Below are 25,883 nucleotides of genomic sequence, written 5' to 3' on the forward strand. Positions count from 1 at the left end.
TATGGAAAGGGCCATATGCAGTTGTTCTGACTAGCTAACGCAGTTTAAGCTTCTGACAACGAGATGTGGCTATTGCACTGATATAATATGAAACTTATAATAGGATAGCTTCATTGTTTAAGTCTCTCTTCCTGGCCTGGACTTTTTTTTAACCTGTTGCCCAATAACAACAGGGCCACATAGATTAAAGAGCTACCAGCTACAGTTTTGCTGGGGAAACATTTCCAGATTACTTAGCAAATCTATTGGACTGAAATGTACAATCGGGCATAATCAGAAATAAGCATCATTACAACTTTTAACACAATTTTTCACATATTTATAGAAACTGTGTCAAGTATGGCTTTATGCAATTTCAATGAGAAAAAACCCTCAAAAATTCGATATTTGATAAACCAGCCTACCCATGACCATTTTATCAATGGTTGATTAGTCTTGACTGGACATTTGTGCAAATTTCAAGTCATTTGTCATATTGTGGCAAAAACATTTCTAATAAATTCCAAGAAATTGTGGAATCATGCAAAATGTAATTGTGTAATTGTAATTCCACAATTTATTGGAATTTATTAGAAATGTGTTTACCACAATATGACAAATGACTTGAAATCTGCACAAATGTCCAGTCATGACTAATCAATAGGGATGTAGCGAACCTCAAAAAAAAAGTTCGCGAACCTGTTCGAGAACTTCCGCCGAAAATTGCGAATATTCGCGAACTTTGCGAACCCCATAGACTTCAATGGGAAGGCGAACTTTAAAACCTAGAAAAGCAATTTCTGCCCAGAAAACTGATTTTAAAGTTGTTTAAAGGGTGCCACGACCTGGACAGGGGCATGCAGGAGGGGGATCAAGGGCAAAAACCTCTGAAAAATTGACACACGCCGTTTTTCGAAATGATCGGTAATTTTGCGACTTTTTCGTATTTTCCGGCGCTTTCGTAAAGTTATCGTAAGTTTTGCGACTTTTTCGGAGCTTTCGTAACGTTATCGTAAGTTTTGCGACTTTTTCGGATCATTCGTAACGTTATCGTAAGTTTTGCGACTTTTTCGGATCATTCGTAACGTTATCGTAAGTTTTGCGACTTTTTCGGAGCATTCGTAACGTTATCGTAAGTTTTGCGACTTTTTCAGATCATTCGTAACGTTATCGTAAGTTTTGCGACTTTTTCGGAGCATTCGTAACGTTATCGTAAGTTTTGCGACTTTTTCAGAGCATTCGTAAAATTATCGTAAGTTTTGCGACTTTTTCGGAGCATTCGTACCGTTATCGTAAGTTTTGCGATTTTTTCGGTGCCGGCGAACCCAAATTGCGAACATCACGAAAAGTTCGCGAATTTGCGGACTTGCGAACACCCGATGTTCGCGCGAATTAGTTCGCCGGCGAACAGTTCGCTACTTCTCTACTAATCAATCATTGATAAAATGGTCATGGGTAGGCTGGTTTATCAAATATTGAATTTTTTGAGGGTTTTTTTCATCAGTAGATCTGAAAACTCATTAAACACAAATGTGGCTCAGATTTTAATAAATCAGCACCTTAGACTTATCAGTACCAGATATATTTTTAACTGGATGAATAAAACCCATCATAGATTTCTCCTTCTAGTAAATGGTCAGATTATTAGTGATGGGCTAAATAATTCACCAGGCATGGATTCACGACAAATCTCTGTGTTTTTTGTGCAACGGATGACAAAATTCTGCAAAAAAAATGACGTGCGTCCAAAAAAATTGGCACATCAAAAGAATTATGCACATGAAGGGTTTTTTTTTATGCGTGTTTTTTTCACCGGGACAGATTCCCTCATCACTACAGAAGATGATGAAATCATGCAATCCAGTCTTTTTCCCAGAATTCCAGTATACCTGCTTAGTACTGTCCATAACAACTTCATAGTGCACTGATAAAGACATAGATTTGTCTCCATTCTGGCAAATAATGTGAATGTTGCAGGGCACATTTTTCCTTTTTTTGTATTTGTGTATGAATAGCTTTATATGCTGCATGTGGCATTAACAATCTAATAAACTGATTTACTCGCCACAAGGGTCCTGTGAGTCCATACTGAAATTGATCAGAGTAGGTTACATGGGTGCATTTTTTCAGGTTAAGTTCATAGAAAACATTAAAAAACAACACAGCAAAATCACATTCTACCCATTAGTCTGCCAAATCTTGAATAAGTCTTGAATTGAAAAATAGCTTAAATTATGTTTTAATACAACTTCCTTTGACAGCTGAATGAGCTTGTTAGCTTTAGATGGCAAATTTTAAGATCCAAGTTTTTCGTGATTAATAGTTTTCGAATAGCTGTCGAGTTTCAGAAACTCAGATTGATATTCCTGGGAAAAAACCATGACTTGGAGCAGAAACTGGAAATGGATTATTAATAAATCTGCCCCCAAGTGTTAAGACCCCAAATAAGATAGAAAATGAGAGGACATAGAAGGGTAGTGACCCAAACTGTAGCAGTCTTGCTGATATCAGAAGGTGCCGCTCAACCATTTATATATATATTCAGCTTATGCACCAAAAATCATGTAGATTAGAAAGCTTTATGTCCTACCATGCTGATATATGTATTTATTTGCATAGATACTGAAATATGTTCTAGATTAAGAAAACAAATAGGATGTCTTGAATGACACTAAGAATGATCATATTTCCAGCTAGTGCAATGCATAAATAATAAACAATGAAATATAAACGCAAGCCACCTAAAGGCCAGTTTATCAATGTGTCCATTTTTATGTCATTTAATTTATTTCTTTTCTTTATGCAGTGGCAGCTCATTTAATTAACTTACTCATTATATCTGTGAACTACATCTAGTCTTTTTTTCTTAAACTAAGCCTGGAGAAAGAAGAAAAACTGTAGCATATTTGAGGTTTATTAAAGTAAAATCTAAATGATTATTTAAGTATATATGCTATTTTTCAGAATGTGAAAATCCACACAATTAAAGCTGGTAAATAGTAAAAGCAAAAGTGTGTAGTTATTACTTTTTATGTCATTTTATAACAAAGTAAAGCAACCCATAAAACATCAAACCCCTCAATGTTTCTCCTTCTCTGCTCCCCTCATAGCAACGACTTGTTTGCACCCTCCACTACCCCTACTGTTTCCCACCTCAAACCTTTCTCCCTTGCTGCTCCTTACATTTAGAATGCCATCCCTAAATTCCTCTGGGGAGAATCCGTCCATCTGTCTCTTTAAAAATAAATACAAAGGCTTCTTCTTGGTGCATTTGTAGTACACATAACCCAGTTCTGACAATCAATATAAGCTGCAGCATCTTTTCCATCTTTTTCTCAAGCTAAATGCGTTGAAGTCAGTGGGTGTCTTTGCATGTTTTTTATTGCACCAAAAGTGTTGGAGTCAAAGAATGTCTTTTTCTCAAGTTTTTGAGTGAATTTGTGAATTGATATCAGGTGAAAACATAAGCTCATCCCTAATGCTCAACCATTAGAAGCAAGATGGGCTGTTTTTTTGCATTTCGCATCTTGCCCATGCATAATAAACTACTTCCTTTTGTATTTTTGAACATGATAGTTGGGCTTTTCTCTCAAACTGTATAAAAATCCCCAAAATGCCAGTGTAATAAATACGTTTTTCATTTTCATTATATTTGTCTATTGTGTGAACTTTGTTACTAAGTTTACATTCGGTTGTATATATATATATAAAAATAATCATCTGTGGCCAGCACACCCTTCAATGTTACAAACATTGAAGGGTGTGCTGGCCACAGATGATTATTTTCTATACAGACATTATTTTGGCTAGCACCCCGCAGAATATTGAGCCTTGGAGTGCGGACACCATTTGGATTGATATATATATATATATATATATATATATATACACATACACACATAATACATTGGTTTTATCTCTGGAATCAAGTTAAACAATAAGCTGCTACAGGTATGGGATCCCTTATCTGGAAACCTGTTATCCAGAAAGCTCTGAATTACGGAAAGCCCGTCTCCCATAGACTCCATTTTAATAAAATAATTCAGAATTTTAAAACTGATTACCTTTTTCTCTGTAGTAATAAAACAGAACCTTGTAATTGATCCCAACTAAGATATAAATAATCCTTATTGGATGCAAGACAATTCTATTGGGTTTAATTAATGTTTTATTGATTTTTTTAGTTGACTTAAGCTATGGAGATCCAAATGACAGAAAGACCCCTTATCCGGAATACCCTTGATCCCAAGCATTCTGGATAATGGGTCCTATACATGTACTAGTAAATGGGCTACTTTAGAGATGTGTGTAACTCTTATAAGGTTATACAATTCTCACTAAACATTACAAATATTTCCCCTATTCTTTATTAAAACCATATCCACACTGCAGAAAACACTGAATCATGAATAAGGAAATGCTACTGGAGAGTAGTTAACTAGGAGGAATGAAAGTGATTTATAATAAGTGACAAAATGAAAGAAAACATTTACTTAATATTTTGCAACCTCATTTTTCAAGCTTCTGTTTGTTCGAAGCTTTTAGGCATTCTCCATTAAAATTTGCATTAATTGAAAAGCAAAATAAACTTACCATACAGTAACCGGTAGATGCTTTTAATGTCTTTTTTTTCAATTTTTTTAATTCAAGCTTAGAGAAATTCTAGAGCAAGGATGGGATTAAAACCATAAAAATTATAACCTTAATTTGTAAAGCATTACAAATACTTCTAGCAAAAATGAAGAAAAAAAAAATCTGTATGAATTATAAACAAGATAAAAAAGTTAATCAACTCCAGATGAGGAAATAAAATTCCTGACTAATCAAACTCACAATTAAAACAGAAAAGAGGGATACAAATATTGATAATAAACCAGTAAACTAGTATTTTTTTATCCACTTTCAGAATGCCATTTATACATGTATAATATACCCCCTATTGTTATTGCAAAACTATTTTTGTACAGGTATAGGACCCGTTATGCAGAATGCTCGGGACCAAGGGTATTCTGGATAAGGGGTCTTTCTGTCAATAAAACAATAATTAAACCTAATAGGATTGTTTTGCCTCCAATAAGGATTATTTTTATGTTAGTTGGGATCAAGTACAGGTACTGTTTTATTATTACAGAGAAAAAGGAAATCAGTTTTAAAATTCTGAATTATTTTATTAAAATGGAGTCTATAGGAGACAGGCTCACCGTAATTTGCAGCTTTCTGGATAACGGGTTTCCAGGCAAGGGATCCCATACTAGTATAGCAAACTCTTTTTCATTTTGGAATGATCTGATCTAGTTCAGAAAGGAGCTTTCCAAACTGGTAAATTATCCATATGGGACCTGTTATCCAGAATGCTTGGGACCTGGGGTCTTCCGGATAAGGGATCTTTCTGTAATTTAGATCTAAATACCTTGTCTACTAAAAATCATATAAATGTTAAATAAACCCAATAGGATTGTTTTGCCTCCAATAAGGATTAATTATATATTAGTTGGGATTGGGTACAAATTACTGTTTTATTATTACAGAGAAAAAGGAAATCTTAATCTTAAAAATTAGAATTATTTGCTTATAATTGACTCTATAGAAGATGGCCTTTATGTAATTCGTAACTTTCTGTATCATGGGTTTCCAGATAAGGGGTCTGATACCTGAACAAGTGATTCTTTAGGGTTTAAAGTGCAGTGCTGTCTGAGATCTAACACTCAAAAAACTAGAATTATGTTGAAATGCCCAAAAGAGTCAGCTCTGACTATTTCTGCTTTGATTAATGTGTCAATTTATGTGTTAAGTGTTAAGAAACTAGGGGTTCAAAACAAACTGCTGGGAATAAATCTGCCTTTTATTTAATATTGTATAATTGGTTTTTGCAGCAGCTATTTTATTTTGCCTATTTACTTTGGCTTGATTTATAAATATTGTGCCCCCATAGTTATTACGATACAGTATTGAAAAATATTTAGTAACCAAACACTTATTTGTGTTGACATTGTTAACACAGTTCTAAACAAAACTGTCATGTATAAACATTCATCAAGTTTAAAGGCACTTCATCAGAGAAATCCCACAATGCATTCATTTAGTGACAGGTGTCATCACATGAAACCTTCTTAGCTAAAGAGAATTGCAATAATTTTAATTTAGCTCTAATTGTAAACAGATACACTGTACATTATTAATGGGAAAAAATGAACTATAAATGCCTTACAATATGTAACAGCTGCATTCTAAAAACCTCTGCTTTGCACCACAATTGGCTGCCCTTTAAAGGAAAATAGTGTGAATTTCTGCTTAAGTTTTGTAACTTTGTCTAAAAAACCATGTGTTAGAAACAAAGCAGTAGAAAAGTGGATTGCTCCCAGGTCCTACGGCTATGTTGAATACAATGATATTGTATTTGGGGCTTTGCGGGTAATTTTTATGCTCCTGGCACAACTAGTGATCTGACTACTATGCTTCTCTTTAAAACCCACTACAATGATCAGAATGCCCTTGCTTATCTGTACCTGCTTGCTGTTTGAGTAGGAAATATATTGTCTGTTGAAGTTGATGAGGCTCAGATGATTGGGAATGCTCACTTATATAAAATATGAGTCAAGTTGTGTGTCTGCACTCTAAACCAGTCCAGCAGGTGCTAGATCAAAACATGTAAATACTAGTGACGAGCGAATCTGTCCCGTTTTGCTTCGCCGAAAAATTTGCAAATCTTTCAAAAGATTCACGAAACGGCGAAAATGTTGCGCGTCTAAAAACAAAAAAAAATTGTCGCCCATGGCTATTCTTTTGTCGCATGGCTACTCTTTTGTCGCCCGCGTTTATTCTTTTGTCGCCCGTGGCTATTCTTTTGTCGTGCGGCTATTCTTTTGTTGATCACGGCTATTCTTTTGTCGCCCGTGGCTATTCTTTTGTCCCCCGCCGCTATTCTTTTGTTGCCTGCGGCTATTCTTTTTGAAAATTTGCCGCGAATCCATGCCTGGCTAAACATTTCGCCCATCACTAGTAAATACCTATAAGAAGGACCAGCACACCAGGTCCCATCAATATCTTCTTTTTATTCACCGTGCAATCCAACGTTTCAGTCCCTCTTTTGTCCTTGATAAAGGTCCCAAAAGGGACCAAAATTTGGATTGCACGGTGAATAAAAAGAAGATATTGATGTGACCTGGTGTGCTGGTCCTTCTTATAAGTATATATACATAGATAGATATATAGAAAATAATAATCGTCCGTAGCCGGCACACCCTTCAATACTTTGTCAAAAATTTATTGAAAACATATTGTTTTTAAAAACCTTTCAAGGAGAAAGGTCCTAATGAGGACCGAAACGTCAGTTTTAAAAACAATATGTTTTCAATAAATTTTTAACAAAGTATTGAAGGGTGTGCCGGCTACGGACGATTATTATTTTCTGTATACTGATATTTTGGCTGTGCATCCCGTGGAATATTGAGCCTTGGAGTGCTGACACTATCTGGATTGAAATAGATATATATATATATATATATATATATATATATATATATTGTTATTTGTGCATACTCCTTGGGGGGCATTTACTAACCCACAACTTTTTGGAGTTAGGGTTTTTGATGCTGAAAAAGTTGGCAATCCCGCAAAATTTGCGGGGAAAAAAGTTGCGACTTTATCTAGATTTATTATGCATTTTTTTCTGTGACAATTCTCCACCTAAAACCTGTCCAGGTGATGTAAAAGTCCACAGCAGATATCCCTTCCCTGGAAAGTCTCTCCTTGCTTTGAACTTTTTGAGTTTTTTGAATTTTTGACACTGCTTTTGTGAAACAACTCAAGAAAGTTACGGTTAGCGTGCAACAAGTCAAAAAACTTTGGCTTTTTGCAACTTTTTCCCACACATGCCTTTTCACTTTATTTGATAAATGTCTGGCAAGTGAATTTAACCTAAGAATCAGCAGTAAAAAAGAAGGGAAGCCATTGGGATGCCCAAAAACAAATGTTTTTTGCTGCTGTGGTGGCCTTGGGCTCATACAAAAGGCCAAAACATAAGTGGCGTGATTTTTAAAATCAAGGATTTTTTATATATATATGCTTTTATAAATACATAAAATTAATGTTGTAATTTGGGGTGTATCTTAAGACAGTAGCTGTCTACTGAAAGGAAAGTTACATGGCAGCAGGAAAAAACAACATAGCTCAAGTTATTATTATTACTATTATTCTTATTATTTTTTACATTAGGATATGAATAAAAGCAAATATATTTAAACTGAACTTGGCTTGATATCGTTACGCTATCAGACTTCCTCAGTGTAAAGGTTGAGCTCATTTACTGTGTGGTTTACTAGTTATGATTGATGTTGTTTTTTCCAAATGATAAACCAATTACACCAGTGATGTAATGCCATTTTAAGAATCTTATAATCAGATTTATCTTAAGCAGGGGAGCACTGATGATGTCTAATAAAGATTTATGGTGCTTTAATAGTCTACATAATACCAGCAATGGAATTCCCCCTTGATATTGATTATTATAGTGAGCGCTGTTGGTGCGCGATGGGCTAAAATACTACATTTTTAAGTGGATGTGCTGATTCATCGAGAATAAAACTGCAAATGTTGAAGAAAGCATGGCTGTGTCTGAGCCCTAATTTCTCTGTAGAGGTACATCTTTGGTCAACTAACCCTATTCCTATTATTACCTACCGTTTTTTCCTATTTAGTTATACTGTAATAGTATTATAGTACAGTATAACTCTTGGTTTAATTCTATGCAGTTGTGTGTGAGTGTATATTTGGGAATCAACTCACACCGAAACAAGCATTTTTCAAATTTGTCTAAAGGGATGTTTCTTTAGCAGCCCACCATGTTGCCAGCATAAATCACTGGTATTTTTATAGCAATCTACTAGATTCTACTTGTCACTTAAAGAGTTCATTCAAGATTGTGTCATATTAGTTGACATTATTAGCAGAAACACCAATATTAATAACTGCAAATATAATATTTTCAGTAATTGAGCATATCAACCTAATTTGTGCAAATATGCTCAACATTAAAAGAAATATTACACTGCATGTTATCCATCCATGGGCTGAAAATACTTGAATGTGTCTGCAGAGAAGGAAAGAACTTTGAGAACAATTTATATTGAGGAAGTCAAGTAACGCAATACTTCAAGATGGAGAAATGCTGTCTATAGAATTATGGTAATGTTGTCATCTTGAGTGTGTAGCTTCTAATGTCACTATAGTATTGTCAATCTTTCGTTCCTTGTGTCAGTAGACAATATTTGGGTTGATTTATATGGGACAATTTGTCAAGTGCATCACACTTCATAACAGCTTCTCTGCATGAGGCACCAATGCAAAGAGATGGGAATTCTAATTGCTGACATACCTCATGACGGGGAGACTACAGCCCAGTGAGATAAAAAACAGATCTTGGTATTAATTTACAGGGCCTAGGTTAAGGCTGACTTTTGGGGTCTAATTAATTATATCCTGGATTCTGAAATGGGGCAAATCTAAAGCATGAGCAATTCAAATTAATATTTAAGATTTAAATAAGTGTCTTTGGATTTTATTTATAGAAGCCTGAGACAGGTTATTTCTAATAATTATATTCCAAGAGTCAATGTTGCTTCAAAACAGGGCCAGAACTAGGACTGGCAGGGTCAGACCGGGGGTGCCCAAAGTGCCCCCTCTGGCCACGTCTCCCCAACCCTCTGCAGGAGCCCCTGCCTGATGTCCTACCCTGAGCACGCATAAGTGAAACACATCAGGGAGGATGTTGGCAGCCAGGGAAGAGGCAACAAGGATCAGGTCTGGGCCGCTGGGGCCCACCGGGTTTTTTCCTGGTGTTCTGGTGGCCCAGTCCGACCCTGATGGCTGATGGCGGGCAGGATAGGCTTTTGGCTAAGGCACATTGTTCCAAAATGAGCTACTAAAGGGGAGGGAGTGGGCAAGTGTCAACAGGAAGGTGGGAGTGAATGGTTGGGGGTGTGTGGAAGCAATGGGGAGGGTAAGGGTGCAAACAAAGAGCAAGCTCTATTTTAAAACCTTTTTTAAATTTTAATATCTTCTTAAAAGTATTAGCTTTGTTTATTTTGATTGCTTTCATTAATTAATTGGGCTTCCTATGTAGATCATCCTTACTCAGCTCAAAGCATGTCCTTTAAACTTGCCAAACACTTACCGACCATGGTTGAGTTGGGATGATCACCTCAGTTTTGTACTCCATAGTGCTCTAGTTCTTACATTTGGGCATTGGTAAATGACCCCTCCTGTGCCGGCCACTGACAATATATAAAAACTCATCTACATTCTATTTATTCCTATTATATTTTTAGAAGCATATTTATCAATGGGTGAAAGTTAGAACTCGCTATTTGATAAATACACTTCTAAAAATCCCATAGGAATGAGTAGAACATGGGTGAGTTTTTATGTATGAAGCTCTAAACTCACTTATTGACAAATCTGCCCCTTCTCATACTTTTATTTTTGAAAATTTGACTAAACTCAAGTAGGCATTCACTAAAAAATCCGAAGTGAAACTACAACTTTTTAGAATTGTCTCCCCAAAAAATCGAATTGTCGTATAGAAACCATCGTCGAAACTCCGAAACCTTTAAATTTTTGAGGCAAAATAAGGATCTTTTAGGAAAGGGAAGAGGAAAGGGAAGACATCTGCCATTGACTTCTACATGATCTCGGCAAGTTTTAGCTGGGGAATTCAAATTTGTAGCATTTGAACACATAGGGGCCCATTTACTAAACAATTTTGACATCATTTTTTTTACATACATTTTTTCGAACTTTTTTAACTTCTAGAACATTTCAGAATGTATGTGAAAAGTTTGTTACATTTTTTTTTCATGGTTTTCGTTAAATTGCCATGAAAAAATCGAAGAATATGAGCATTTCAGAATTCGTTAACGCTTTGGTTACACTTTCCTCGGGACTATGTTTTCGCCAGGTTTGATCTGTTGAGTGCCATTGAGTCCTATGGAAGGCTTCCTAAGATAGATATGGAAGGCATCAAAGCCAGAAAGGTTTTTGTGGCTTTTCGGCACGAAAATATCGTGACTTTCGGAACGCAATTGCAATATTTTCATACTAATGTTAAAAGCATTTTCGGGACATTTTATAACTTCAGGAATTATCGTGGTTACTCCGCACTTTTACCATAAAAAAAAAATGGATTTTAATAAATGGGCCCCATAGTAAATTTCTAAAAAGTCACAACTTTACAAGGAAAAAAATGGTTATAATCTTAACAGCATTAAAATAAATTTCAGTTTCAGTGCTTCAGATTTCAGTGCTACTGATATTCACTAATCCACTATATGCGCATTATTTCCGAATGAAGTGGGGAAATGGGAAAACTCTATGATCTTTAACTAATAAACTAATGAAATGGGATTATCTTCAATTGCCCTTTAACAGCTATATTTTCTATAACTTAAACTGTAACCCCATAAGTGCAGCTTTGTCATATTTGAAAATATTATAAGATAGATATGTAACGAAGGTAACGTGGTTGCTTTCTTCCTAATCTGTTATCCTCTAGTCATGCTAATGTAACATCGCAAGCATTGTTTTATTTTATGAGTATGCAAACTGCTACCATCCTCAATTCCTTAAGGGCAGATCTTTAGAAATAAAAAAGCTCCAATGATGCACTGTGCCTACTTAGAATTTGTAAGTAATTCTTTTTGGTAATGGAGATTCACTAATAGTTTTGCCTGCCTTAAATCACAGTTAATATAAAAAAAGATACTCGAGAGTGAAATGAACTAAGAAAAATGTGATTTGTTGAGTATGTCTAGAAACTCAAATGGCATACAATTAGAAAAGACATTTCATTTCCTCATTTTCGTCATCCTTCTTCCCTAACGCATCCCAGATTTCAACAATTTGCATGATAATTAACACTTGCAGAGAACAGTCACAGAATTAGAGATTTGGAAGCACGTGCATTAGGCTGTACAGGAGTATTAGCCTCGGTATTGCCAGGAAAGGTAGTTAGAGAACAAGTACGTGTTCTCGCTAGCTGAGGAGTTTTTGTTCAGTATCTTTTGTAATGTTTTGTGAACTCATTAATCGACAAAAGAAATCTCACAATGCTCACTGATATTATAATGTCTACTTTGTCAAATGCAATTTATGCAATAAGATACACAGCAGAGAAGAGCTACAGCAGTCCTGCAGCTGTTGTGAATTACAGATCCACAAAACCTTGGTTAGCCAACAGCTGGTTATTCACAGAAGTCATAAATGTATTCAAATAACATTCTTGCTTTAAAGATACCCGCTTCGGGGCCAAACAGAACATTTGACATATAGAGCATGGCATTATGGGCAAAACAAGGTCACATAGACACATACTGACTCTACATCTTGCAAGTATCTAGTACAGGTATAGGATCCATTATCCAGAATGCTCGGGACCAAGGGTCTTTCTGTAATTTGGATCTCCATACCTTAAGTCTACTAAAAAATCAATAAAACATTAATTAAACCCTATTGGATTGTTTTGCATCCAATAAGGATTATATGGGCCCGATTCACTAAAGTCCGAAATAAGGAGTGCTATTTATAGCATGCGTTAAAAATCTTATCACTTCTTATTTTTCGCTCGATTCACTAAAAGGACACTTGTCATAATTAAGAAGCAATGTTCTTGGCGTTATTTATCTTGCAACGACATATTTTCAAGCAACGTGCTGCGTAATATGTTGTGCGCTGCGTAATATATTGCTTGAAAATATGTCGTTGCAAGATAAATAACGCCAAGAACATCGCTTCTTAATTATGACAAGTGTCCTTTTAGTGAATCGAGCGAAAAATAAGAAGTGATAAGATTTTTAACGCATGCTATAAATAGCACTCCTTATTTCGGACTTTAGTGAATCAGGCCCCATATATCTAAGTTGGGATCAATTACAAGGTACTGTTTTATTATTACAGAGATAAAGGAAATAAGTTTTAAAATTCTGAATTATTTTATTAAAATGGAGCCTATGGGAGACGGGCATTCCGAAATTCAGAGCTTTCTGGATAATGGGTTTCTGGATAAGGGATCCCATACCTATATAGGTAAATATAAAGCAACTGGACTTGCTAAGTAATCATTGAAGATGTTTACAATTACTTAGCAAGTCCAGTTTCTTTAGATTCCTATACTAAATACACCATGACCTGGATGAATTAAAATCTTCATAGTCATACATCTTGCATGGCTAATTAGCAGTTACTTTAGATGCACGCTCATGGCTTCACAGAAACAGTACATTCATCTAAATGTATATTGATTACTAAAATCTTTGTAGTATGTGGATTTAAAATGTGGCCGTATTAATGGGGCGAGTTGGCAACCCGAGCTGGACAGCGTTAATATCTGATGTCATTTTACCTATAACATAATAAGGCTGGCAACAAATACTACAGCCCCATTAGCTACTTCAGGTGTGTAAATGAATGTAAAATAGCCATTTAAAAGGGAATAAAACATCCCACTACTGACAATAACAAATATAATTAAAATAAAATTAAAGTTCAAATGGAATCGTCATGACAACAGTATACTTTCTGTTTTGGAGTACAATGGTACCATGGTTTTTTTTTGTGCCTTCTTCAAGATACTTTGTATTTGTTGACTAGCGGCAATCTACCTTGGAAGTAGCACTGTGTTTCCTGATTCCCTACACTAGCGGCTTTGTTTTTCTTCTGCTCACACAGTTATATTGTTTTCCATGAATTTATTGTTACACAAGAACACAAATGACTTGTGAAAGTTTACTAACCATCTGTATAATGGAACCAAGATGGTCATTTAACAGAACCAAAAGGTCCTTAAAAAGGTTTACATTTGTCAAAGGCTAAAGGCTCTAAACCAGGGGCGGGCAAACTTTTAGGCTCAGGGGCCACATTAACTTTTAAAATTTGACAGGCCGGCCGGGCCAGCACCATCTCCGCTCATCAGTCCCCTAGGCTTTGCGTTGCTGAGCTTACATGCAGTCTTGACGCCAAGTCTCACGTGATGAGACTTGCGGAGTCGGGATTTTCTGAAAGAAAGAATATTGCGGACACACCAATCCTCGGTGGGCCAGATTAAAAAGACCCGCAGGCCGTAGTTTGCTCACCCCTGCTCTAAACATACATGTGGGTGGGGGAGAATACGAACCAAGTGATGAAATGATCTTACCACTGCTGGATGCTTGCTGTACGCCTGAACATGCTCTGAGCAGGTAGGAATTAGGGGAGAACTCCTCATCAGGGTTGGTGTCCATAATCTGATGAGATGTATTGCTGTCTAGCAAAGGCATCTGGCAACTAACAGGTGGGGGATTATGGGAACTGGGCAGTTGTGCAGATGGCAGAAGGCTGGACGATGATGTAGATGGAATGGGACGACCTAAGAAAGAGGAAGAGGGATTCAAGATCAATAATAAAGATGTAATCAGGCAAACAATACATAATTATGTATAGACAACTGAAGCATACATTGTAGGTCATTATTAGCCCAAGTCACCATTTTATTAGCTGGCCTTGCATAACATACTGTTCTTCTATTTTATGAAAATGGTTCTTGGCCTCATAACAATATAACAATGCACCTACTGCATGCCCAAAAGGGTCTAATCATTAATGAGCATATTATGTATATGTATTTTTACGTGTTTCTTAGCCCCTTATTTCACTGGCTCTTATACAGTGAGCAATCTCAAGTTTGTATAAAGGACCTAAATGTCTAATTGTGACAGCAATGTAATGATCCTTAGATCTTTCTAAGAAATTATGAATGCAATAGTACAAGTGCTGCCACTGGATTTGGAGAAAAATGCTATATATATATATATATATAAATATATTTTGTGAAGCCCATATAGTATATAATACATCAGCAATGGGTAACAAGAGGTTCAGTTATTTCAATTCTACTGTGAACCTATGTCTATACACACAAGTATACATCTATATGACTGAATGTACATTTGTCTTTAATTGCCCTACACTAGCAGTGAAAGTCAGTGGAATGTAGGTGTACATTAACATATTCATTATTTAAGGAGACTATATTCATATATTAAAATGGATCTATCAGCATTGCTTCTTCAGCATTATAGCCTTTGTACATACATACTATAAAAAGAAAACATAAATTCTATAGTAGGTATCTCACCAAAAATAAGTGACAAAAAAGAACAACTCTTTCAGCTATAAATAAAAGAATGTATATTTACATTTGAGACTTTATTGTATATTTTGCCATTTGCGGGTCATTGTCCTCCAGACAATATAAAACAGATGCAGTTTGGGTGATAAATAGCCAGAGTTTTTGACCTACAGAATGTACAAGTCAGCAGTCCTTGGTCGGGAAATGTGCTAAAGTGAGCAACTTTACTGATCCATTAATGTTTAAGATCCCTTAGAAACATAAACTGGGCTTGAATTAAAGCTAAAGCCAAACAAGCACACTTTTCTACATTTCTATACATAGATTTACTGTGCCCCAGAGACCTCCAATCTCACTGAGCTCAGGTTGTTTAAGGCTACAACTCCCATCATTACTAGTGGCTGTTATTAAATGAATTGATAACAAACAGGAGTGAAACACAATATATCTTCTCTTAGATCATATCCTAAAACCCCACCAATAAAATGAATATCCTTGATATTTTTTATAGGAAGAAGAAAAAAATCAATAAAGCTCTATACTTGCAATGTATAACCAAAATTATATTGTATTCCTTGAAATACAATCACAGGGTCGGACTGGGCCAGCAGGACACCGGGAAAAAACTTGGTGGGTACCGGCTCCATTAACTCAGACCTGATCCCTGCCTGCCCCCCCCTGTCATTCCCCTGCTGCCCTCCCTCCCTCAATTGCAGCATTGCATTAAGTATAAAGTCTGTGCACAGGGGAAGAATTGACGGTGAGTGAGCAGGTGGGCCCGAGATAGGGGTTAGGGAGCCTGTTGAGTGGGCCCTGGTCTTGCACACCCAACTCTGTCTGACCCTGCAGTAATTGATTAATTAAACACTACCTGCTATCACAGATTGAAAGTCCTTTTGGGACAAGTTCTCCACCCAGTTTAGGCTCACAGTGTAATGCCCACCCTCAATTTGTTTTATTGTAAAGTAGTAGATACACAAGGAATCTAGGCAGCACCCACTACAAAAAGCAGAGAGACTTCAAGATCTGGAATCCATCACTTCTCAATTGAACAAAGGCGGGTAGAATTACACTGTGAGCCTAAGGTGGGTAGGGAACTGGTCACTGTAGAATATTATGGTTTCCTTTCTATCTGAGAAATCACATATGTCTGTGTAAAAAATACATTTATATTTATTCATGGATGTCCAGATAGTGTTTATTCCCTTTTCTACATAAGCCAGAGTGAATGAGCTCATGTCAAAAAATGCAGTGCATTTAAGTCAAAACCTATTTAGAGGTAGTATAAGAGAATAAAAACTAATAATGAATAATGAAAACATTAACTAAAATGGAATCTATGTAGCCAAATTTAATTTGAAAAGTATATTTTTACAATGTGAAAGGATTCATGTTAAACGATATATGACTTTGCAGCTTTGTCCATTTTCATTCTTTTATTTCCGATGTGGAGCGAAATCTACTTTTTGGTCACAATTAAAAAACAATTCTGAAGCGTGTAAATAACTGACTTGGGCCTAATTCATTTCCTATAATTTCCCTTACCTCTGTTAGTTACCTTTATACAATAAATGAAGGTCGGCAAAGTGGATTTGTGTAGCTTTGAAAATCAGTCCCTCTGGTCTAAGGCACAAAAGCATTTGGCCCTATTTTTCCATGCAAGAAATGCTAAGTGCAATGTTTAAAATCAGCTGTAAATGCTCAAATGTGCTTGTGAAAGTTTGCAGGTGAACATACATACTAATTACTATTTAGGTTACTGTTAAACTGAAACATATCTAACTGTACATGAATAACACGTACAGTGCAGTATTGCATATAGAAGATTGTTGAGGTCACTCCCTGGGGGTGCAAGTGCAAGAGTGCTCTTAGGGGGTTATATAATAATAGGCATAACATTTACCCAGGAGCAGTTAACCCATAGCAACCAATCAGCAGGCAGAATTTACTGGTCACCTATTTTATACCAAACATCTTATTGGTTGCTATAGTTTACTGCTCCTGGGCAAAGTTAGGGGGGGGATGTTCTCTTTTAATAGCACTTGGGCCCCCCAATCTGATGCTCTGTGCAGAGAGCAGCATCTGGAGAGGCATCCCAGCCCTATCCTTAACATCAATCATAGGCAGGCCATAAGTACAGGGCCTCGTTGCCATCCGCACATCCTTCCGCTCCCTAACTCACATCTCAATGAGCTACATAGGGGCACTATGGACCTTATGTGCCTCCCCCCAGCAGTCCCTTTAGAATTGAGGGTTGCACTTCACTTTAGGTGCAGAATGCAGGTCTCTGCCCTATGAACAAAGTGCAGAGTCCTGTGACTAATGCCCTATGTGGTGGGCAAAGTGCCCAAAGAATGGCCAATTGTGTGGGGCATTGAGAATGCCTCTATGTGTCTCTATATATCATCTCTTTATGTGTCTCTATATCATCTCTATAGGAGCTATAGTTACATGATTATTGTACAGTGATAGAGTAACGGGTGACACAGTTACATTGGCACTGTTAACCCTCGCTTGATAACCTATACTAACTAATCAATAGCTTTCACTGGTCTGGAGGGGGAACAAAAATGAACAAAGAAGTGACCTTGGATATAAGTACTAAGGCATTAAAAGATCCAAAAGTGTTCTCTGATGCTTCTTCTTAAAACACTGGTGTCTAGGGTCTAGCTGTGCTTCGACATATAGTGCAGAGCGCAATTCGTTATATATTAATAAAAATTACATCAAAGACTGGGAAGATACTGGGGTCAGTTAGCTTGTGTAGCATTTGCCTGAATTGCACTGCAAGGTAATAAAACACATCCACGTTTGTTTTACACCCCCCTGAATGTTTTAGGGCTAAAATAACACCATTTTGTTTATTCCAACTCTACTTTTTTAATTAAAAATCTGTGTGAGCTTCAAACACCTAATAAGCTTAAAGTAACCTAATTTCATTTTTATGCAGTAGATCTCTGTGCTCACTCTGATAATGCCCTTAGCAACACATCAAAGGGACTTATAAACCATTAAATCTAACTACCCTTTATGAGTGGAGAAAGAAAGCAGAAAGTCACCATGCAGGGTTATTCAGTTACTATATAAGTCCTTGATTATGTATTCTGCACTTATGCACAGATAATGCCAGCATGGCAGGGGAGAGAAGACTTTTCTTAGAATCGCTCTGTAGCCTGTTTTATCCGAGGTCTCCTTGTTTCCTCTGTACCTGATATAATCGGAAGTAAAATGACACAAGGCTGGCCAGAAGCAATGTCTCCCACTCTGTGTACTTTGTGTATCTTCTAAATAGACAAAAGGACTGTTCTGTTGTATGGCTGAATTCAGTGGATAAGCAAAGTATTCAATAACCATTTTGTATATGCCTGAGCATACAATTCACTAACACAGAAAACAATTGATGATACATTTCTGATTATTCCCGCAGTAAATGAATATGTGTTCATCTCTGACACGCAAACATACGATATGAACATTTATTTCCAAGCTGATCCTTTTTTTCTTCTTAGGTTCTTTTATTCTCTGAATTGAGTTATTCCACTATATACTGATGAAATGTGTTTCACTCAAATTCTAAAGAACGTGGAACATTCTTTATAAGTAGAATGGTCTCTGAATATGCCAAGGTCATTGTATTGCAGTCAGTGCTGTGTACAGGCAAATCAGATAACTCAAACTGGGAGCTGCTGATAGGGGTATGAAGTATAGGGCGTAGGAGGGGTCAGACCTGGGGCCAAAATTATGGAAGGGGCCCGGTGGAAGGGGTGTGTGTTATGGAGGAAAGCCGTGTCCAGGAATGACAACCGGCAGACCCCTCAATTTTGTTTATAGTTTGTTTGCAGCCTTCAGCGACTATCGGAGGTTACTGGGATTTAAATTGTTAAATATTGGATGTAGCATTTACAATGGCCTTAGACTTTACTGCTGTTAACATTATATTATATATTGTTGTTGTTTCTGTAAATGTGTTAGTAAACAAGCTGTGCCTTTTTTCACCCAAAGTATTTCATGTAATCTAGTATGAAGCATGGTGTTGTAATTTTGGGGAGAAGTATGGTGTTTTGGGGGGAAAGCCTGGCAGTAACCAACCAGTGATAAGCTTTATTCAGCTGTTGCAGGAAGAATAATGAAAGGAAAAAGTAGATTTCATGACATGGGCTACAGCACTAGAGGTAAATAGGTTCCCTCATCTATTAAAAAGAAAGTTCAGAATATGAAGTAAGTATAATGTAGAGAGTTATTCTAGGACAGTGTACTAATTTGTAAGGGTGGTTAAATATTTATTTTTTTCCTAGCTATCTAGTTTGTAATTTTAATGCCACTTATAAATAAAAATAAATGAACCAATATAGGGGCAAGACAATTATAAAAGCTGTTATTTGGTTGCTTGTGAGACTGATACTGCATTAGTGATCTGTGAAGCTGTTTACAATACTTTCATAACATGTTAAAAGTCAATTTTTGTATTTGATATAGTTTTTAGGAAATCAAAGAAAAAGCCCTTGTGGGTCCATGAGTTTATGCACTGCCAACATTTCTACTTTTACCCTTTGCATTTTACTAATCCACGTATGTAAAATGGGGTTATCGAAACAGTTTTATGAGCACACAGGCTTCATTTGTTAATTCCCCACATGCAAGTGCTAAAATGGCGCTTGTATGCGGTATTGATTGGGGAGCATGTAGGTATCCTACCGCCTATCCATTCACTAACTTTCTCATCATTCACACATACAAAGGAGTGTAACACTGAATACACACTTTTGTGCCACTGGACCGGCACTCATGTTAGAAACAACTTTGTTGGTAAGCGGAGCACAATGTGGTCATTTTTTGGTTAATGAAAATCTCGTCTGCTAGCACAAATACCTAGTGCTAATTTGATGCTATTCACAAAGGTACTTGAGTCCAACTACAGTCCTTGTAGAGTACACCTATGCACCCATTCATACCTGCTCTTATGAACTGACGCAATTGCACACATCTACACAAGGGAGCCCTTAAATAGTGGCTCACCTTTCAGTTAACTTTTAGTATGTTATCGAATGCCCTATTCCAAGCAACTTTGCAATTGGATCATTATTGTTACTTTTCATTCCTTATTCCTCATTCTCTACAAAAATATATTGCATAAAATAAACTGTTTTCATAAAAATATACTGTTCTAGTAGTATTTGCTGCTGGTTAAACTTAAATAGAGTAGTAAGGCCCGCCCCCTGGGATTGTCTTCTACTCCCACACTACTTCCTTTATTATTATTTCCTGTCAAGTGATCTCTGAGGGAGCACAAAGCCCATCACTAAATAGTGGCTCAAGGTAAGCTATGTAAAAGGGCAATATATATATATATATATATATATATATATATATATATATATAGATACCAGAAAGAGAAGCACACACAAATATTGCAATACCTAGGTGCCAGAGCAAGAGATCAAGATACAACATAGGATGTCAAGCAAAAAAGGCAAAAACGTGAAAAATCAAGCGGTGAAATTTATTGATTCCAACGTTTCAGTCCTATACAGGGACTTTCGGCAGGGATTATGAGTCAGCGTACACTACATCATTTTAAAGCATGAATTGGCGCCAACAAAAGGTGTTGCTTAGTAACCAAATGTAAACAATAGATTGTGCACAAATAATAAAGCAAAAATAAAAATAAAACTGTATATATATATATATATATATATATATATATATACACTGTATATTGCAACTTGGTAAAATTCACACAGGTCACTTTTTAGGATATAAATTATCCTTGGTTATTCATTCTGGGGTAAAAGATACACATCTTGCTGTACAGGAGTAAAGGGGAATATTACTGTGATGCTTAATGAGTCCAGCTGCATTTTTGGAGGTACTTATTGTAACTATGCTTGTAGCAAAGCTTTTCAGTAGAAACAGCATTTGTTCTGGAAATGAAAACCACCATATTATCATGTAGTATCTCCCCATTACTCTTCAGTAGAACGTGGCACCCGTTTTATCCTGATGATAAAATGATTCTTTAACCATCAGCGCTGGCCATTTGCACATTCATCACAGATGGGCTTTTTGCCACAATTTAATAATTTTTGTCAATTTACGGGAAATGCTACTTTTTTCAGCTGTTATGAATAACTGAATTGCTTAATGTCACCGGTGTCAGCTTAAAGTGAATTGAGAACTAAAAATAAGATGTGTCTGTGAAAACAGAAAGTTATTATGGAATTTCAAAATCAAATTGCTTTGCATACTGTTGTGTACAGCTAACGGCAATGCTTGGTAACAACTCACAGTTACGCTGGAAAATAAAAAAACACAAATAATAGTACATTTGCACTTTAATGTGCTTCAGAGATGCTCATCTTACATGTCTGAGTATCAAACTACAACTCCCAACTTGTTCACGAGGAGATAGGGTCACATGTACACATCCCTGTTTCAAACATTTTAAAAATATAAGTTTAAAGGAGTAAAGTGTTAACTTGGGGTGGTGGGGTATACTAAAATTCTTCTTTTCCCCCCCAAATTTGTTTGACACCACAAATAAACTAATTTCCACAAATGTCATTCCACAAAAGATCTAAACTTAAAGAGCTCAAACGGAAAAAAGTTGCAGAAAAGGTGCGTTTTGTCATATTATAAATCTCGGAAAAATTTGGGTTTTCAGCAACAAAAAGCCCGACCTGAAAAAGTTGCCATTTAAGATTTAAGTTGTTTACTATGACCGGTCCCCTACTGGGATTTACGGTTGTAACAAAATAAACAAACAAAAAAAAAATCCCACAGGATCATTGTACTTTTTTCTAGACCCAAAGCTTATACAATATATACAGATACAGTACCTATAATAAACTAACTAGATGTCTGTAACCTTGGACATGACTAGGGGCACGGCCCATTGCTTGCTTCCTCTACCCATTGCTAAATAACACACGTGACATCACTTTTAATTGGATGATATGGCCAAAGCTTTATTCCTTATATCAGTCATATGTAAAACATTGAACATTGTATATATATATATATATATATATATATATGCCAGCAATACCTACTAGCCGCTTGCACGTAGCTCAGCGAGTACATATAGGGGCAGATTTATCAAAATGTGAGTTCAGAGCTTTTATTATATAAAAACTCACCCACGTTCTATTTATTCCAAGGGGTTTTTTAGAAGCGTATTTATCAAAAAGTGAGTTATAACTTGAATGAATAGAATGTAGGTGAGTTTTTATGTATTCAGCTCTGAACTCACATTTTGATAAATCTACCCCATAGTATTGTAATATCCACACCACTGTTCTTAAACAAACAATCCACAAGGGACCAAGCCCCGGGGGAAGTAACTGACCATATCCAACATTACCGTGGGTACCCACCTCCTTAGGGATTGCCACAATGATCCAGTACTGTCCAGTACCATACCACCATGCCCAGCAGACTGACAAAGGACCCACCAAAGCTGTGACTGCTAATTAAGCTGCATAGCCTACCTAACTTACAAAAATGGGGTCCCACCTTCCTCACTGCTTAACCCCTGGTGCTACCCCAAGATACCAGCTTTTTGCCATACAATATGAAGCAGGAAGGCAGGGTGGGGAACTCATGTAGCTGCTGCCCTACAAAATGGATGACTGCTTTCACCAAAAGAACAGTGTAAAAAGCTGTGAAAAATAAATGGCAGATTTTGGTATCTGAATGTCATTATTTAACTTATGTTCCAGGGGCAGAGAAAATTTGTAAAAAAAATTTGCCTGGTGATGTGTGGCAAATTTGGCTATTTTTTACACAGCATAATAAATTGGCCCCTAGGTAAATGTTTAAGTTAATGTTCTGTTCCTTAAATCTAAACAGGTGGCGTCTTGTTTTTGTTCTTTTCTATTTAAGGCATGTTTTGTTTTGACGCTACTCAAGGAGGTTGCAAATTACTAGGGCATCTGAGATATAAGAAGGCATCCTCTGAGATAAGGAAAGGAAACTACCTAAGTCAGGGTTGGACTGGGGAATGCAGGGCACACTGGGGCTTCACACCTTCACCCCCCCCCTTCCCTGCAGTGGCCCTAAACACCCGTTCGACCCCCTCCCTCCCGTTCGACCCCCTCCCTCAAGTGCGTCTAAGTAAACTTACCTGAAGCGCATTAGGGGAGGGAGACCGGCAGAACAGTGGAGAGCACTGCAGGGATTGGGTCGGGGCCACCGGGGCCCACAGTTTTTCCTGGTGGCCCAACGCTGACCTCTGGGGAAGTCCAGGAAGAGGGGCAGTGAATGAGGGACTAACTCCTATTGTAGCATGTTTTAGGAGAATGAGCCAGGTGTGTGATAGCTAGTAAAAGCTATTGGGGGGGAGTTGGGGGGAGACCATTTTGGTATGACTTGCTCATGTCTACTCCACCCTGTCAGATAGACAGGATGAAGGTTAACATCATTTTCCTACTCTCAAAATATTACATAATAGTTTGCTATTATAAAGCAAAAGTTTTTTGTTTTTATTTGAAAGTCCCAACCATTTAATTATTTCCTCTGCTTAACATATCAAGGTTTGTTTCTATTTTCTATTTCCTGATTAAAGCACAGTGTCTCGAGCCCTGACAAATATTCCCAAGTAAAGGTTTGACCTACTCCAGTCAACCTCATTTCTAAGTAGCGAAATAAAAATCTCCACTGGGAACTATACATTTCTCCACAAATGTGTTCTGAGCATTTGATTTTTGCTTTCGGTTCTCTCTGACATTTAATAGTGGCACTTGCTACAAAATAGGTAACAATTAGTGGAATAAAATAACATGCAGTGGGTATCTGTAGGTGGTAAAAATCACACATTAAACAGTTACATGAAAAATAGACTTGCACATTCAGAATCTTTCTCTTTTAAGTGATATCATACCCCAATGTGTACTGTACTTCAAGCATTTCCATGCATGCAGAAATCTGTTAAGGAAAAACCACAGATTTCAAGGAATCAACACTGGTGTCTAATGTTGAGTTTTAGGAAAAAGGGTCTGCAGACTCACCATGTGTATTAGAAACCTTTTCCCCCACCTAAGATTTAGCTACCCTATAATCAGGATTAAAGAGGTGGATAAATCTGGGTGTATGTCCAATATCCAGGGCCATATTTACCATATAGGCATCTGAGGGGCCTGTGCATAGGGTGGCAGCATTAGGGGGGTGACCCTTGGGTGCCTATATGGGAAATACACATTTTTCTTTAGAAAAAAATTCCTAGAGGAGAGGGGTAAGGGGCAAAGGCTCCCTGACTGCCCTGCAGGAGGCAGGTGGGGCGCGCCGGTGGGGCACACTGAGATCTGGTACCTAGAGTAGCACCTGACCAAATACAGTATTGATCAATACCATTGAAGTTTATGCTTGGACATAAACTCTTAAAGTAGAGGACTCTTAAGTAGTGATGAGTGAATCTGTCCCGTTTCGTTTCGGCAAAAAATTTGTGAAACAGCGAAACTGTTACACGCCCCAAAAAAATGTCACGTGCAGCATTTTTTTGACGCTTGCAACAATTTTTTTACACTCGTCGCAAAAAAAGACAATGTTTCTTTGACGTGCGTAATTTTTTTTCGCATGCTGTGAATTTTCACACCCGTTTCTTGAAATAATCCGCCAATGGTGAAACGTAGAACTTTGCCACAAATCCATGCCTGCCAAATTTTGTTTTTTTTCTTAAGAAAAAACACTATTTTACCAGGCTTCAAACATCAAATTGGTGTATTTTTAGGTTAAGTCTTTAAATCTATGCAACACAATGCTTTTTTGTATGATAAACTGAAAGAGAATTGTATAGAGACAAGAGCTGACCTAAAATGTCAAGCTTGCGCCAACACAGCTGCTAAGAAAGACTGACTGCCCATGGTGGATATAGACATTCCGAGTATCAAGAGAACCTGGCAGCCCTTTTCTAGCACCAGATACATTAAATTCCCCAAAAACAATTTAGGGGGCTGATTTATCAACATTCAGATTTGAATTTTTGTCCTAATTCAACATTTTTGATGTACTAAAACTCAAAAATGTGAAAGACTGCTTCCTATACTTGAATGTTTTTGAATGATATTTATTAAGTGCTTTAATTAAAATCTCTCAAATGTAAAGCTTTGGCACTCAAAAACTTGCAAGTCCATGTAGAAGTCAATTTTTCATTTTTTTTTTTGAGTTTTGAAAATTCTATTGGACGTTTGTAGACCCATAATAAATATGAATAGAATATGATACAAATTTCATACATTTGAGGGGATTTTTTTCATAATATCTTTCGACAAGGATTTTCAGATTCGATTTGTTTAATAAATAGGCAAACCTTTGCATTTGGTAACATTTCAAGTTTATTCCGATTGGAAAAAAAACCTTCAAAATTCACAAATTTGAACGTTGATAAATAAGCCTCTGTATATGGATTAGCAAAAGGAAAGAAAGCCGGTGCCCACATTGGTGGCAAGTCCACATATCAAGCACATGCAAAGATAAAATCAATATAAGATAGGAAACATACGCTAATGAAGCAGAACTTGCAGCCACGGAGAGAATATTGTTTTGAAATGAATAGGTTGCTCATGTACAATGATATAAAATAGAGTCTTAGCGAAACCTGATTTCAATTTGCATCCATAATAAGAAATCTCCTAAACCCTTATTTTATTATAATAATTATGCCTGACAACAGACGTATCAAAAAGTCAGGAAGGAATCTTAATTTTGTTTACACAATTAGTTGATTCTCGACCATAAATGACAGGGACTTAAC

General features: G+C 36.7%; 1 protein-coding gene across 2 annotated transcripts in view; it reads right to left on the bottom strand.

Moving 5' to 3' along the window:
• Positions 1–25,883, bottom strand: part of tenm2 (teneurin transmembrane protein 2) — a 712,086-nt gene that overhangs the window by 399,910 nt on the left and 286,293 nt on the right. For both annotated transcript variants that reach the window (XM_031898791.1, XM_012959675.3), the window contains exon 3: positions 14,165–14,374. In XM_031898791.1, coding sequence (XP_031754651.1) covers positions 14,165–14,374 — 210 coding nt within the window. The remainder of the gene's footprint in view (positions 1–14,164; positions 14,375–25,883) is intronic.

The sequence above is a fragment of the Xenopus tropicalis genome, chromosome 3 (genome assembly GCF_000004195.4).
Source record: "Xenopus tropicalis strain Nigerian chromosome 3, UCB_Xtro_10.0, whole genome shotgun sequence".
Lineage (NCBI taxonomy): Eukaryota > Metazoa > Chordata > Amphibia > Anura > Pipidae > Xenopus > Xenopus tropicalis.